The 15,701-nt window shown below is 40.2% G+C and overlaps 1 protein-coding gene and 1 long non-coding RNA gene across 2 annotated transcripts in view; one reads left to right on the top strand and one right to left on the bottom strand.

Moving 5' to 3' along the window:
• PYD2 (pyrimidine 2) overlaps positions 1 to 15,701 on the top strand; it is a 61,736-nt gene that overhangs the window by 10,965 nt on the left and 35,070 nt on the right. Inside the window, exons 4-6 of the mRNA XM_088954058.1 lie at positions 5,095 to 5,364; positions 5,511 to 5,722; positions 7,435 to 7,555. Of these exons, the coding sequence (XP_088810184.1) occupies positions 5,095 to 5,364; positions 5,511 to 5,722; positions 7,435 to 7,555 (603 nt within the window). The remainder of the gene's footprint in view (positions 1 to 5,094; positions 5,365 to 5,510; positions 5,723 to 7,434; positions 7,556 to 15,701) is intronic.
• Positions 1 to 15,701, bottom strand: part of LOC148845256 (uncharacterized) — a 57,335-nt gene that overhangs the window by 8,549 nt on the left and 33,085 nt on the right. The window lies entirely within an intron of this gene.

Here is a 15,701-nt window from a genome sequence, read left to right as displayed (position 1 = left end):
GTACTGGAAACTTCATGGGAAACCTCCCACATCCAGCAAGGAATGGGGAAATCTAGGAGTTTCAAAAGGAGTTTAACAGGCCCATAATGTCTCCACAACGCCGCAGCAAGAACACTCAAGTCAGGGACCATTTAATGATGAAGAAATTAAAGGCTAAGGTGCTTCCTGAAATCCTTGAAACCAGGAAGTGGTTCTACCTCTCTTGCTCTCTCAAGTGAGTTTATCTCTAGGATTACATGCCTCGGCTAGTGTTTTTCCATGGATTCTTGATTATGGAGTTACTGACCACATGACACCCTCTTCACTACATTTTCTCACCTATACACCACACTTTGTCCTAGTAATAGAGAAATTCTGTTGCTGATGGTTCTTTCACCACAGTGGCAGGGATTGGGAATATTCAAATTACTCCATCCCTATTACTTAAAAATGTGCGTCATGTTCCTAAGTTATGCACTAGCCTTATCTCTATACATAAACTCACACAGGATGTGAACTGCAATGTTGTGTTCTTCCCTTCTTACTATGTATTTCAGGACCAGGTTTCGGGGAAGAAGATTGGACTTGCTAAGGAAAGAGATGGACTCTACTACCTTGAAGCAACCAGCAAATCATCTCACACTGTTATGCATGTCACATACGAGTCATTCTTATCTACCTTCAATAAAGATTTAATTTGCTGTCATCATTTCCGTTTTGGTCATCCTTCATTTCCTATTTTAAAAACAATGCTTCCTTCCTTGTTTGAAGGAATTGATGTTGAAACCTTTCATTGTGATGTTTGTGAACTTGCTAAGCACAAAAGGGTTTCTTTCCCAATCAGCAATAAAATATCTTCAACTCCTTTTTATTTGATTCATTCGGATATATGCCCTTCTCAAATTCCCAACGTTACTGGTTCCAGATGGTTCGTCACCTTTATTGATGATTGCACTAGGGTCACATGGATTTTTCTTCTTAAGTCTAAATCTGATGTGGGTACGATTCTTCCCAACTTTCATAACATGGTCCAAACTCAGTTTGGTGTGAGAATTAAAAGGTTTCGATCTGATAATGCTACAGATTATTTTAATCAGAATTTGTCCCCATTTTTTCAGAAAGAAGGCATTGTGCATGAATCCTCCTGTGTTAACACTCCCCAACAGAATGGGGTAGCTGAGAGAAAAAATGGCCATCTTTTGCAAACCACCCGAGCCTTTCTCTTTCAAAATCAGGTGCCAAAACAATATTGGGGGGAAGTTGTCCTTACTGCTGCCTACACCATAAATAGACTACCATATAAAGTTCTTGACAACCAAAGCCCAATACAAGTCCTTTCTCAATTTTACCCTGATATTCGAGCCTCAAATAATCTCACACCAAGAATTTTTGGCTGCATTGCCTTTGTTCATGTCCATAATAAGGGAAAATTAGACCCACGGGCAATCAGGTGTGTCTTCTTGGGATATTCCCCAACTCAGAAAGGTTATAAATGTTATCATCCCGTCACCAGAAAATTCTACACCTCCATCAATGTCACATTTGAGGAAGGAAAATATTTTTTCACTCAACCTTATCTTCAGGGGAAGCCCTCATTAATGGAAGATAAGGCCTCGGATCTACTCTCCCTAGATGTATTACCCTCCTCATAGACATTCAATCGTCAAGAATCACATCCCTCTGAGTCACATTCCTCTGAGCCCCACATTCCCGAGTCTCAACAAGAGTTAAACAATCCGACCATTGAACCAAATTCGGACACTGTTAACCCCACGAATGATGTGCATGATAATGTGAGATATATGCAGGTTTACTCTAGGAGGAAAAATCCAGATCCTCAACCTGTGCAAGTCCAAGATTCAACTCCTAATCCTAGAACTGAGGGATGCTTAGAACCTGAACCTACACCTTCACAGTCTGAGTATGAGTATGACCTACCTATTGCACTGAGAAAAGGAACCAGAGAATGTACCAAACGCCCATTGTACCCTTTAGCCAAATATGTATCATTCCAAAGATTCTCTAAATCCCATAAAAGTTTTCTAGCCAGCCTTAACACCATTCCAATTCCTAATACTCTAGCCGAGGCACTTTCTAACAAGGAGTGGAGAAAAGCCATGAGAGTGGAAATGGAGGCATTAGAAAAAAAACAACACATGGAAAGTTGTGGATCTACCAAGAAACAATAAGACGGTAGGTTGTAAATGGGTGTTCACAATTAAGTACAAATCTGATGGTCATTAGAAAGGTACAAGGCACGCCTGGTAGCCAAGGGATATACACAGACTTATGGGGTAGATTATCAGGAGACTTTTGCCCCAGTAGCTAAATGAATACAATAAGGGTGTTACTGTCGTTGGCTGCTAACTATAATTGGGATTTGCAACAGTTTGATGTAAAAAATGCGTTTCTCCATGGTGATCTAGAAGAGGAGATATACATGGACATTCCACCGGGTTTTGGAGAAGGCATTAAAGGGAACAAAGTTTGTCGGTTGAAGAAAGCACTATATGGTCTCAAACAATCTCCGAGAGCATGGTTTGGAAGGTTTACGAAGGTAATGCTGAGTACAGGTTACAAGCAAAGTCAAGGTGACCACACATTGTTTATCAAACACACAGCCTCAGGGGGAGTTACTACACTATTAGTCTATGTGGAGGATATAATCGTTACTGGGAATGATAAAAAGGAGAAGGAAGCATTGAAAAACTGCCTTGCCAGAGAATTTGAGATAAAATACTTGGGGAGACTAAAGTATTTTCTCGGAATTGAAATTGCACATTCTAAACAAGGCATCTTTATCTCTCAACAAAAGTATGTTATTGATCTTTTGAGAGAAACAAGAAATATGGCATGTAAACCAGCTTCCACGCCTATAGATCCCAATCATAAACTTGGAGAAGCCAACGAGAATGCAAGTGTAGACAAGGAGATGTTCCAAAGACTAGTTGGAAAAATCATTTATCTTGCACATACACGACCGGATATTGCATATGCTATAAGTGTAATAAGTCAGTTTATGCATAATCCTAAAGAAGTTCATCTGCAGGTTGTTCATCGAATTCTACACTATTTGAAAGCCAATCCAGGAAAAGGAATTTTATTCAGAAGAAGTGGAGGACTGACTCGTGGAGCATATACAAATGCCGATTATGCAGGATCTCCAGTAGATAGACGGTCCACTTTTGGTTACTGTACCTTCTTAAGAGGAAACTTAGTCACTTGGAGGAGTAAGAAGCAAAATGTAGTGGCTTGGTCAAGTGCAGAGGCAGGATTTAGGGCTATGGCACAAGGAGTGTGTGAATTACTCTGGTTGAAGATAATTTTAGAAGACCTGAAGATTCCACGAGAAGAGCCTATGGAACTATATTGTGACAACAAGTCAGCCATCAATATTGCTCACAATCCTGTTCAACATGACAGGACGAAGCACATCGAAATTGACTGACACTTTATAAAAGAGAAACTGGACAACAAGTTGATTTGCAGTCCCTGTGTGTATACAAAAGGACAACTGGCCGATGTACTTACTAAAGGGCTCAATAGTACATACTTTTGGAGAATTATAGCCAAGTTGGGAATGGAGGATCTCTATTCACCAGCTTGAGGGGGAGTGTTGGAAAACGTGGGGTTACTGGTTCAGATCTGAAAATAGAATTGTATATATTCCTAGGATTGTGGAAGGATTGATTTAGAAAGTATTTTCTTTCTATTTTTGTACTTTCTATTTTCTTTTCTTTCTATTTATTGCAACAACTTACTGTATAAATATGCCCATTGGCAATAGAATGAAACATATCAGTATTCTACCATTCCAAATTAGTACTAGATCTATTAGAAAATACAGGCAAACTGGGGGTGAGACCAATTGACTCACCAACTGAACCTAACCATCATCTGGGAGACAGTTAGGGAGAGTTCTTGAAAGATGTGAAGAAGTTTCAGAGACTTGTAGGGAGACTCTTGTATTTGTCTATGACCAGGCTTGATATTGCTTATGGAGTGGGTGTCCTTAGTTAGTTCATGCACAATCCTAAGACAACTCGCCTTGAATCTGTAGAGAGGATCCTTAGATACCCCAAGAAGTTTTTTGGAGCTGGTTTGCTGTTTCAGAAACAACATTTAAAGATGGAGGTATGTACTGATGTTGATTGGGCAGGGGCAGTTGATGATCGAAAGTCTACCAGTGGATATTGTGCCTTTGTAGGGGAAACCTAGTCACATGGAAAAGTAAGAAGCAAAGTGTGGTGGCTAGGTCTAGTGCTGAAGAAGAATACAGAGCTATGTCTCATGGAGTTGCTGAAATCATGTGGATAAGAAATCTGTTAGGAGAACTGGGTTTTACAGTTAGCACTCTATGTCACTCTATTGCGACAATAAGGCTGCTATCAACATTGCAGCTAATCCAGTCCTCCATGATAGGATGAAACACATTGAAGTGGACAAGCATTTTATTAGAGAGAAACTTGTAAGTGGAGAAGTGTGCACCCCATATGTCAGTTTAGAAGAACAACTTGCAAACATTTTCACCAAAGGCCTTCATCATGTGCGGCATAATGATTTGTGTGACAAGTTGGGCATGATTGACATATATGCTCCAACTTGAGGGGGAGTGTTGAAAGTGTTCAAATAAATGATTTTATGTTTGTTAGGGTCTGTTTGGATGATTAAAGCCTTTTTTATGTTAATCTATTATTGTACTATCACTTAGTAGGGGCACAAGGGTCATTTCCCTTCTTATTTTTTTGCCCTATATATTATAATGAAGCTGGTGCCGCCAACACTGTTCCATTGCCTCAACACTTCTTCCTTCTTCTCATCTCTCCTCTTCTCTTCTCTTCTCTTCTCTTTGCTATAACCTTCAATCAGATTTACTGTCAAGACACCCTACAATTGTGTCTTCCTACCCTTATCAATTCATGGCATGCATTGGATAGAGGAATTGAGGATGGTTTCTTTTCATCCAATTACCCTTAAATGAAATCTCAACTCTCCTATATATATATATATTATAATCTTTATAATCTTAAGCTATCGCATAAACACTAGCATGTGCTTTTTTATACTATTAATATCTTAATAATGGACTGTGGTTTTGATTTCTATGATTAACAGGAGGGATTGATCCTCATACGCATCTAGAGATGGCGTTTATGGGTACTGAGACCATAGATGACTTCTTCAGTGGTCAGGCTGCTGCATTATCAGGGGGAACAACAATGCACATTGACTTTGTAATACCAGTTAATGGTAGTTTATCTGCTGGGTTCGAAGCCTATGCAAAAAAAGCAAAGAAATCCTGCATGGATTATGGTTTCCATATGGCCATCACAAAATGGGATGAATATGTTGAAAGAGAGATGGAGGTTATGGTTAAGGAGAAAGGTTAGCATGTGCTACTTGCATCTTGCCTTTTGAATTGGTTATCAACCAGAAGTTCATTATGTTGAAGGGCCATTATTATGGGTATCCTGATGTAGTTATTTATTTCCATTTGGGGAGAGTTCTAAGTCTTGTCATGTGGCTCATAGGTATCAACTCTTTCAAGTTTTTTCTTGCCTACAAAGGGTCTCTTATGATTAATGATGAACTTCTACTGAAAGGCATGAAAGCATGCAAATCTCTTGGTGCCTTAGCTATGGTCCATGCAGAAAATGGAGATGCTGTAGTTGAGGGTCAGAAAAAGATGATAGAACTTGGTATTACTGGTCCAGAGGGTCATGTGCTTTCAAGGCCTCCTGTGGTAAGACTTAAAACATCTTTTCCTTTTTTTTACAAGCTTATATTATTATGAAAATTTATTAGAATTTCCTTTTTAGACTTTCTAAAATATCGTAGGGAAAGTATTTCTTTTGTGAAGGTAAAGCAAAAGGAGTTTTATTATAACAAGGAAAAATTACATCAAACCCTTGAAAGGAGAGGGTGATATGGCATCATCAATTAGATAACATGAACTAACAGCCTTACAATCCATTAGAACTTTGACGAGAATGAAATAGTTACTTAAGGCTCAATTCCCTCTTTGTAGTTTTGATCAATATTCGTTTCAGCAATGCTGCATTGTGTGCAAGGTACAGGTGGTATTAGGAAGTATGCATCTGAGTTTTTTTGACTTTCAGTTTCTAATGAGTTGGCTAAAACCACATCACAAAAGGCTACATTTTATGTTAATGACCTTAAATCAGCCATACAAGAAAGAATGGCAGGCTGAGATGTATGATACTTGAATGAGGCCGTTTGCCTTGCTATTAAGGCTGGAAAGCACCTTGAATGCTATCCAAACAGAGGCCAACAACTTGGAAGGCTCTACTTAAGTGAGATGTCCAGGGTTGAGACAACATTTGAAAGGGGAGAGGAGGTTGTTAGAGACAACCAGCACACCTCCATGACTTTTCTAAGAGCTGGAGCCCCTATTACACGATTCACTGATATCTATTAGTGAAGATATCAGCCTATGGAGAAACAAAATCAACCACACATGGAATAAAACCAACCTATACAGTAAAGAAAGCAGCCTAGAAACAGCAACCCCTAGGAACATCTATTGGGAACAAGTGTTATAGGTATGGGGGAAGTGACCATACTTATAATTCATGGCCACAGCCACATAATACAGCAGTGCAAGTATAGGGGAAGTGTCCATACTTCTAATATATTCATTGTTGCAACTTTGGGAATAAAGGAATGACCGAAAACTTTTCAAGTCGTGGGGCATACTCCTTGACATACATTGGACTTGGTTCCACTTCCAAGAATGTTGAGGTATATCATAGCACCAGAGCATTTTGTTGATAAGATTATTTCCACTTATGAAGAAGTAAAGAAAGCACTTAGAAGTAGCCAATGCCAAGTACAAAGAAGAAGCTAACTAGAATAGGCATTTTAAAGTTTTCAGAGAAGGTAATGAGGTGATTGTGTTTCTTACGGAGGATAAATTGCCAACAGGTTACAAGATTTTGAAGAAGATTAGTAACAATACCTAGGTACTCCCATGAATATATCTAGGACTTTCAATGTTGCTAATCTTTATGAGTACCATCAGCTCATGCTAGCATTACAAGAATCAGGGACCAGTCCTCTTCAAATGGAGGGGATTGATGTAGAGGCCACAACACTCAAGTATGGAGAGTCATGTGACAATTGACAAGCCAAAAAAGATCAAGAAGAGGAAACTGTCATATCTCTGATTTCACTAATTAATTGTTTTCAATTCTGTTTTGATGATTTCTATTTGCTTCTAAGTTAATTCTTGCATTTCTAATTGATCTACTTCTGTTAGAGGGTCTTTGAATTAGTTATTAAGATTAATTAGTCATAAAACATGATTATTTTAGTGATCCTTGGACAAGGGTACACTTGTAATTTTGTTTGTTAGCACTTTTTTTTTTTTTGTTGGTAATGCCTACAAGGTTATGCTTTTGATCTAATTTCTCATTTAGTTCTATTCTTCTGCAGCTAGAAGGGGAAGCAACTGGTAGAGCTATTCGTTTAGCAAGTTTTGTGAATACACCACTTTATGTGGTTCATGTCATGAGCATTGATGCAATGGAAGAGATAGCAAAAGCTAGAAAGGCAGGTTAGGGTCTATTCTCATTTTCTATCTTCATTGTGTTTAGATACATATAGGGATGACATCAATTTTTAAGAATCTTTTCATGTTACTGATTGGGCATAACTTGCATTTTGAATTTACTTAGAAATGGGACCATGATGTCTGCATATCATCAATCTTTGAACCTTGATCCTTAAGTTACACTTGATTGGTGCTATCCATGATTCCAAGTTATTGCGACCTAGTCTCTACCTTGAAGAACGTTTCCACACTTAGACAATAAATGGAATAAAAGAAATTGTAAGTTATTGCATCAAATCTTGCTACTGTGGAGCCTTTATGCATTTTAGAACATGTTGTGTTGGAGAGGTTTGGTCTATGGGTTTGCTTATGGTATGTTGTTTCTTGACTGTGATCTTCTTTTACTATTTAAGATTTCTGTATGGTTCCCTGGGGTTCATGATCACTATAAAACAGTGTTGCATGGACTCTCCTAAATGGACGATTTGCCCCATATCAGATACTCAACACTCCAAGGATTCCTGAGGACACTTCTACGTACAATTTTCTTCTATCTTATTTGACATAAATGATGAGGTAATTTACAAGATAAAAGCCATTTTTTATATCAAATTCTACTTATTCTTCTATGTTTTTTGTCCAAGTTGGCTAGTGGTATGGGATTGCCTTGACCCAACAGTGAACATAGAAAGGTATTGATTAGCTAGAATATGGTTTAGGAAGGTTCTTAAAGCTTAATAATAACAAGTGCAAATTTGTCTCAAAATTGTGAAAAGTTTCGAATTGGGGGTTTTAGGTTAGAATTTCGTATATTGGCTTGCTCTGGGTAGTTGTAAGAGGTGGTGGCATTTGGCAATTTGGAGTATATCTATGGATAGGGGTGAATTTGAGTTGAGCCAAGCCGAATATTTGGCTATTCAAGCTCTTCTCAATAGTAAAGCATGAGGCTTGAGTTTGAGCTCGGTTCAACTTGAACTTGATAGTGCATAATAACAAGAGCGTCCATCCTTTGGTCGATTTGGGAAGAGAGAAATAATATGATTTTCCAAGGGAAAGAAAAATTCAAGGAAGCACTTGTTGAGGGCATTACCATCAAGATTCTATATTGGCTGAAAGCTTTGCAACTTTTCAAGAACTTTTCCCCAGTTGATTTAATTAGAAGTTGGAGTACTACAGCTGTATCCTCTTCCTCTTATCCTTTAGTTCAAGAGAGTTGGTTCCCACCACCATAGTTCAGGGTGATATTGAATTTTGATGGAAGCTCCTTAGGTAATCCGGGCCCATCGGGAGTTGGGGGGTTGTTTTTAGAGATGAGGAAGGAAGAGTGTTGGCCCTATACTCTAGCCCAATTGGGGTGGGAGACTCTTTAAGGGTCGAAGTCAAGGCCCTATCCAAGGCCTGAGATTGGCAAAACCATGGGGAGTGTAACACTTAGAAGCGGAAGGAGACTCTAAGCTGGTAATAGGGTGGTTGCAAGCTAGAAACCTAGGAGTGTGGTCACTCAGACAACCACTAAGAGAAATTGTGAGCTTAGCAAGGGAGCTTGGGGTGTAATTTAGATGAATAAGAAGGCCAGAAAATGGAATGGCTGACACTTTAGCTAAGCAAGGAGTTAATAGGGAGGCTTTATTTTGGGCTTGTTTGTAAGGATAATATTGTTTTGGCTTATCCAACCATCCTTTGGGTGGTGATATTTGTACTCTTTATTTAGCTTCATCAATGAAAGTTACAATTTCTTGTAAAAAAACTTGAGCTTGATAGTGATCCAAGCTTCATATAAAAAATAAAAAATTATACATGTAAAGTATTATACATATAAAAATTAAAAATATTAAGAATATTCTATATAATACTAGCCCAAGATTCATTGGGGTCGAGCTTATCTTATATTGAGCCGAGTCGAGCCTTTCATAAGCTGAGCTCGAATAGCTCGTGAAAAGCTTGGTTCATGTCCACCCCTACTTGTAGAAAAGGATGAATAATCTAGGTTGTGAAGAAAATTAAAAACTTATGGAATCTTTGGTTATCAATGGAGTTTTGGGATAAAATTTGGTTGAGTGAGAGATTATGAAGATCTATAGGGCATCCAAAATATGAGAGAAACCGGACATATTTTGGCACAAAAGGACAAAAACTGCCCAAAATGAGAAAATTTCAGATTTTGGTGTAAACTGATGTAGAGAAGATGGACCGAATGGCCCATAGGCTGTTTATCCTTTTTATCTTTTATGTTCTTTGTTGTAATGGGCCTTAATCTGGGCTTTATTCTTTCTTATGTTATGTTTTTTAATTTTCTACCCAACTAGGGGCCTCTCTATAAATTACTCAAGTTTAACTTAATGAAATGGAATTAGGGGTGTAAGAGAGAAGGTTATGTTCAAAAGTCTCTCTTTGAACCCTATTTTTCGCCACCTTCTTCTTCTTCTCTCTTCTTGAAACTTGATTTCTACTACTTCCTTTTGATTTTTTGCAACTTTTTAAACAGTCCTTTCTTTTCAAAAGGCTGTTTTTCTTCTTGGTATCAGAGCAGGCTCGACTTTTTCCTTTTATCACCTCTTTTTTCCCATACCCAGTGCATATGGAGAACTAAATTGTATAATAGTTAGAGAAACCTATTTCAGCCTAGTTGTTAGTGGTTTTTGGAGAGAAGGGGACTGGTTTTATCATCCTCATGGCAGATTCAAGTGTGTTGCTCGAAACCCTAATTTTTTGGAGAAATCTAATTGCGGGCCTCATAGGGAGTTTGACCTAGGTGCTCAGTGACTGAAAGTCTTCTTGTTAGAATGTTAGAGTGATGTTCAGCTGATAAGAGTTCTTATTAGCCCATTCTTATGTTTAACTTATCTTGTAACTGGGCCTGTGTTAATGGGCCTAATCCTGTTTAATGATTTAAGTCATCTGGGTGTCCCATCACTAATCAGGGGCATCCCAGTAATTTCTTGTACCTTGTACTACATTCATCTATAAATAAAAGACTGGTCGACTGGCTAGTACAGTTCGACATTCTCTTCATTTCAGTGGTTCTCTTCTCTTCTTTGCTACTTCGAGTATGGCTCCTCAGATTACATGGTATCAGAGCATTAGCTCCTTCCTGGTTTCAACAGGCGCACTCTCTTCTCTTGCTGTCTTTTCATCTTCTCTCTTCCTTTTCTGGGTTGCTGCAGTAAAGACCTAAAAGTGTAAGAGAGTAAAGCAAGTTTGAACCTAGGGTTTCTCTTGGTTGTAGGACTCAAGGGAAGTAAGACCCAGAAGTAGATGTCCTACTAGGTTATTTTCAGCAAGTAGTAGCTATTGGGCTACTAAGAGAGGTCTGTATAGGACAAACCTAGTTGAGGATTGATTCCAACAGTCCTAGCACTAGCCGAAAGCGGGAGAGCTTCCTCTACAGTTGCAGCTTCGGTGCTCCAGCAAGACTTGCGCAGAACAGTGGTAAAGACTTAGCCTCTTCTATAGCTGCAGCTTCGGTGCATCAGCAAGATTCTTATAGAACTGTGGCAACTTCAGTTACTGATTTTTTTCAGGTCGGTTACCAGCCCTACTTCTGCACTGCATAGTTGCAGCCTTGAACTTTTACCAGCACTCTGAACTGGTTCAGTTACAGACCTTTACTTGCTACTGTACCCGAACTGTGAACACTTCTACCAGCACTGTGAACACTGTGACCACTTCGGCTAGTCCTAAACAGAGCCACCTACAACACTGTGAACAACTCTTGGACTGAAGTTAGGATGTCCTCACTATCCGGTGAAGTTTCCTCTAGAGATAACAGACCTGTCACAAGGTCCTCAAACCTGGAAAACCCTAATCTGCACAGCTTGTAGATTACAAGGGTGTTGCTGGATGAGTATAACTTCAGAGAGTGGTCCGTCTCAGCAATGTTGTTCATTACCTCTCGTGATCTCACAGGCTATTTGGATGGAGACAAGAAACAACCAGAAATTGGTAGTCCTGAATACACCGTGTGGCGCAAGGAAAATGCCACAGTCATGTCTTGGTTGCTGGCCTCCATGACTCCTCGGGTGGCCAGAACTGTTTATCACTTCCCTACAACCGCTAAAATTTGGGAGAAAGTATCTAAGACATACGACCAGAAAAAGAACAATGCTAGAATTTACAGGCTGAACCAAGACATTGCAGCCCTAAGGTAAGGAGACATGTCCGTGGCAACATACTTTGCAACACTGGAAGGCCTCTGGGAAGATCTTGACCACCACTTGATTTTGGATTGGGAAAATACCAAGGATAAGGAGAGGCATGACAAGCAGATTGAGGGGGGCAGAGCCTTTAAGTTTCTGGCAGGCCTTGACCCTGTATATGAAGGTATAAGGTCACAGATTTGAAGGGAATGAGAGATCCATCCCATGGACGCCCAAAGATTGCGGAATAAGGGGCGAATTTCAAAAATTTTTCTCTCCCTTCAACTGGGAATCAAAAGGTGTTCACGCCCAAGGAAGTAATATCTCCCAACGAAGGTGTTCACGCCCAAGGAAGGATCCAAAGACTGCTCCCACTGAAGATGGCGCAGTGCAGGATGGAGCAGAATCAGTAGTGTTCTTTCCCAAGAACTCTGTCCTTCGCAAGAAACAGTAGGATGGAACGTGAGCACAACTCCCTTTTCAATCATTTCTCAAAGAATTGATGTCAAGATCCAATCTTGACTTCTCCCACAGCTGGAGATCGAACTGGCAAACAGGGCGGCAAGAGCAGGGAGGCGGCAAGAGAGTATTCGTAGGGTGCTGAATTCTCTCTTCTTGATTTCAGCACTAAAGAGGATCTGATGTGTTTCTTGGTCTCTCTCAAGGCTGCCGCCCCTTCCTTCTTTTGTTAACTTGAAAAGATCAGCTCCTAATCCCATTAGGAGGTGCTTATCCAAATCATATTTGGATCAGCCTTCTCTTCTAATGATAAGGATAAACCCTTATCTTATCTACAGATTAGATTAGCTTTATCCTAATCTTATTAGGAGGTTTCTAGATCTGAATCACATTCAGATCTGGACTCTCTGAGTGGATAGGATTAAGACCCTATCCTAATTGCTAATCCATCTCAGAATTCGCCCCTTTAATTAACTAAATTAATAACCTAGTTCGAAATGGGCTTTAGGCCCATTAAGCTTATGTGCTCACTTAACCTTCCTAACTGCTGCCCAGTTGGGCTTCCTTGTATGGCGTGGGACCCAAGCATTGATCTACACATCAGCCACATGGGTTCGGCCCAGCCTTTGTTACAAGGCCTGGTCGAATACACTGTTAAAGACAGTGCACCCCCTAAAACCCATCAAATGGGCTCTATGGGCCCAACACTTACCCTAAGTGGTCCCTGGGCCAAGCCACCTTGTAACACCCAGGGACTGTGGGCAGATGCAAGATTAGCCCATCAGGCATTATCCTCAATGGTCTTACACTTAACCTCTCAGCCCATAATGATGCACTCTCCACTTATATGGATCCTCGGCTGCAAGGATTGAAAAGGAACAGTGTTGCACTCTCCACATATGGATCCCGGGAATTAAAACCTTTTGCAAACATTTTAGAAACCATAATATATATACTTTTATATCTCATATAAAATATATTTTGCAAAACAAATTTCAACGGTTGAAATCGGCTGCCGGCAGTCTTGGTTTCCAACAGTGAGAGTGCATCCCCGATCATTACCTTTGTTCGACAAAGGGGCTGATCCTGTCACTATGATCACCCACTCAGATGAATTCTCGGATTGTCCCAACATACCCAGGTTTTGACCCCCGCTAAGGATCTCACTGATTAGTACATCAAAGATAGCCCGATCCGACACCTAGTGCAGTATCATAATCGAGTCTAGGGGTCGGGTGTAACTTTCCAGTTTTGCCCATCAATCTCCAAGGTCCAGGGCAATACTGGAAATCTGGTCCAGTTCAAAGATTCAATTAATCCCACACTGTATGTGCCTAGGGTCTCACCCTGGTAGCTGAGACAAGCCACCCCAACCGACTTGGTGGCACCACAGTGTCAGCCTTGTCAGGATAGGTCTCCCTAGACCGACCCATTGGCTGTGAACATTCAAAACTAACACGAGTCTCAATAAGTGTCCAGTTTAAGGGTAATACACAGAAACATACCAAGGGAACATGAATCAAATATGTACTTTTATTCATTTACAATAAACTCATAAAGTACATCAATTTTGATTGAAGCTAAGGGCATACAAAACTGTCTAACAAGATTCTAGGGAGAGATGAATTACCTGAGCTTCACCATGTCTACTACCTGGTGGGGAATGAAGAAGTAAGGAGAAAGGAGATGCAAGTTGACTCCCAAACACAGTCAACAGAACTACCTAGAGAACATTCAGCCTTAGTCTCCACTAAGGGGAATAGATTTTCAGACAAGAAGTCCCTCAAGTGTACCCATTGTGGTGGTGAGAAACACACAAAGGAGAAATGTTGGGTCTTGTACCCTCATCTGAAGCTAGCTGCTCTGAGAAAGGACAAAAGGCAACATAAGGGCCACACAGCAAGTGGGAATCTGGCCACCAACAACAGTAGTGACAACTCACAGAGTACTCAGACAGTGTCCTCTTCCACCGCAAGGCTGGCTGCCGACTCCTCTGGACCAAGTACTTTGGGCTTCACAGTTAGTGAGGTAGAGGTTCTCAACTGGGCATTAGCTCGTCTGAAGAACAATTCTTTAGCTTCCACCTCTATTGCCGAATCAGGTACAGCCTCTGCATTTAGTGCAACTAGTTCTATTAATTCTACTTCTTAGGTGATTGATTTCGGAGCCATTGACCATATGACACATATGTCCTTATTCTCTACATATCATTTGTTGTCTGGCCAGGATAAGATGAGAGTAGCTGATGGGTCCCTCTCCACCATCTCTGGAAAGGGGGTGGTTGACCTAAGCAAGGATCTCTCTCTTAAATCAGTCCTACGTGTTCCTAGTCTTACCTCAAATCTGTTGTTTGTTTCAAAGTTTAAAAAAATTTGAACTACAGTATAACTTTCTTTCCTTCTCATTGTGTCTTCCAGGATAGATTGACAAGGAGAACGATTGGGAGTGGTCATGAGTATGGGGGCCTCTACTATTTTGATGAGGATGTTAGCTCAGCCTTGCAAGCTTCTGCTACTACTAGTTCGAAAAGTGTGGAGTCAATAGCTAGGCTGCACTTGTGGCATGCTAGGCTAGGTCATTTGTCTTTTTCTTCTTTAGCAATGTTGTTTCCCGAACTATGTAAGGGCATTCCGAGTCAGAGTTTAATTTGTGATGTGTGTCACATGTCAAAACAATGTAGATCAATGTATCCAATTTCTAGTAATGAAATTCAAACCCCTTTTGATTTGGTTCATTCTGATGTTTGGGGTCCTTCACCCATTGTTTCCATTGATGGATTCCGTTACTTTATCAGTTTTATTGACCATTATTCTCGGTGCACTTGGATTTATCTGTTGAAAGGACGTGATGAAGTTCTCCGGATAACTATGATGTTTTGCAAGATGGTTGAAACACAATTTGATAAAAAGATCAAGCAATTCCGTTCAGACAATGCAGCTGAATACTTTGAAAGATCCCTGAACTCATTTATGGAAGATGCAAGCATGTTACATCAATCATCATGTGCTTACACCCCTCAGCCAAATGGGGTTGCTGAGCGCAAGAACAGGCACCTATTGAAGACAGCTCGAGCCCTTCTTTTCTAGCACAATGTGCCCAAGCAATATTGGTCTCAAGTTGTTCTCACTGCATCATACCTGATAAATCGGATGCCATCTAAGGTACTGGGTATGAAGACTCCTTTCTCTGTTTTGTGTCCCACTCTTCTAGAATTTCCTCTTCCCCCACGGGTTTTTGGCTGTACATGCTTCATACATGTGAAGGATCCAAAGAAAACGAAGCTGGATCCTATGGCTACAAAGGGAATATTTTTGGGGTATTCTCTTACGCAAAAGGGGTATAAGTGTTATGATCTTGTCTCCAAGAAAAAATATGTCACCAGAGATGTAATCTTTTTTGAGTCTTAACCCTATTTCCAGTCTTCTCAGAATCCTCTTCAGGGGGAGAGTTGTGGGTTGGAAGAGGATTCTCAGTCTCCCTTCTTTTTTGTTCCCCTTTCATCACCTTCCACTACTCCTAGCTGTAACATTCCGGGTCAATTTAGTGAGACTCCC

This window comes from Nelumbo lutea, chromosome 7 (assembly GCF_056320005.1).
Source record: "Nelumbo lutea isolate HS-2025 chromosome 7, American lotus-T2T, whole genome shotgun sequence".
Lineage (NCBI taxonomy): Eukaryota > Viridiplantae > Streptophyta > Magnoliopsida > Proteales > Nelumbonaceae > Nelumbo > Nelumbo lutea.
This window is presented reverse-complemented; position numbering and strand designations above follow the sequence as displayed.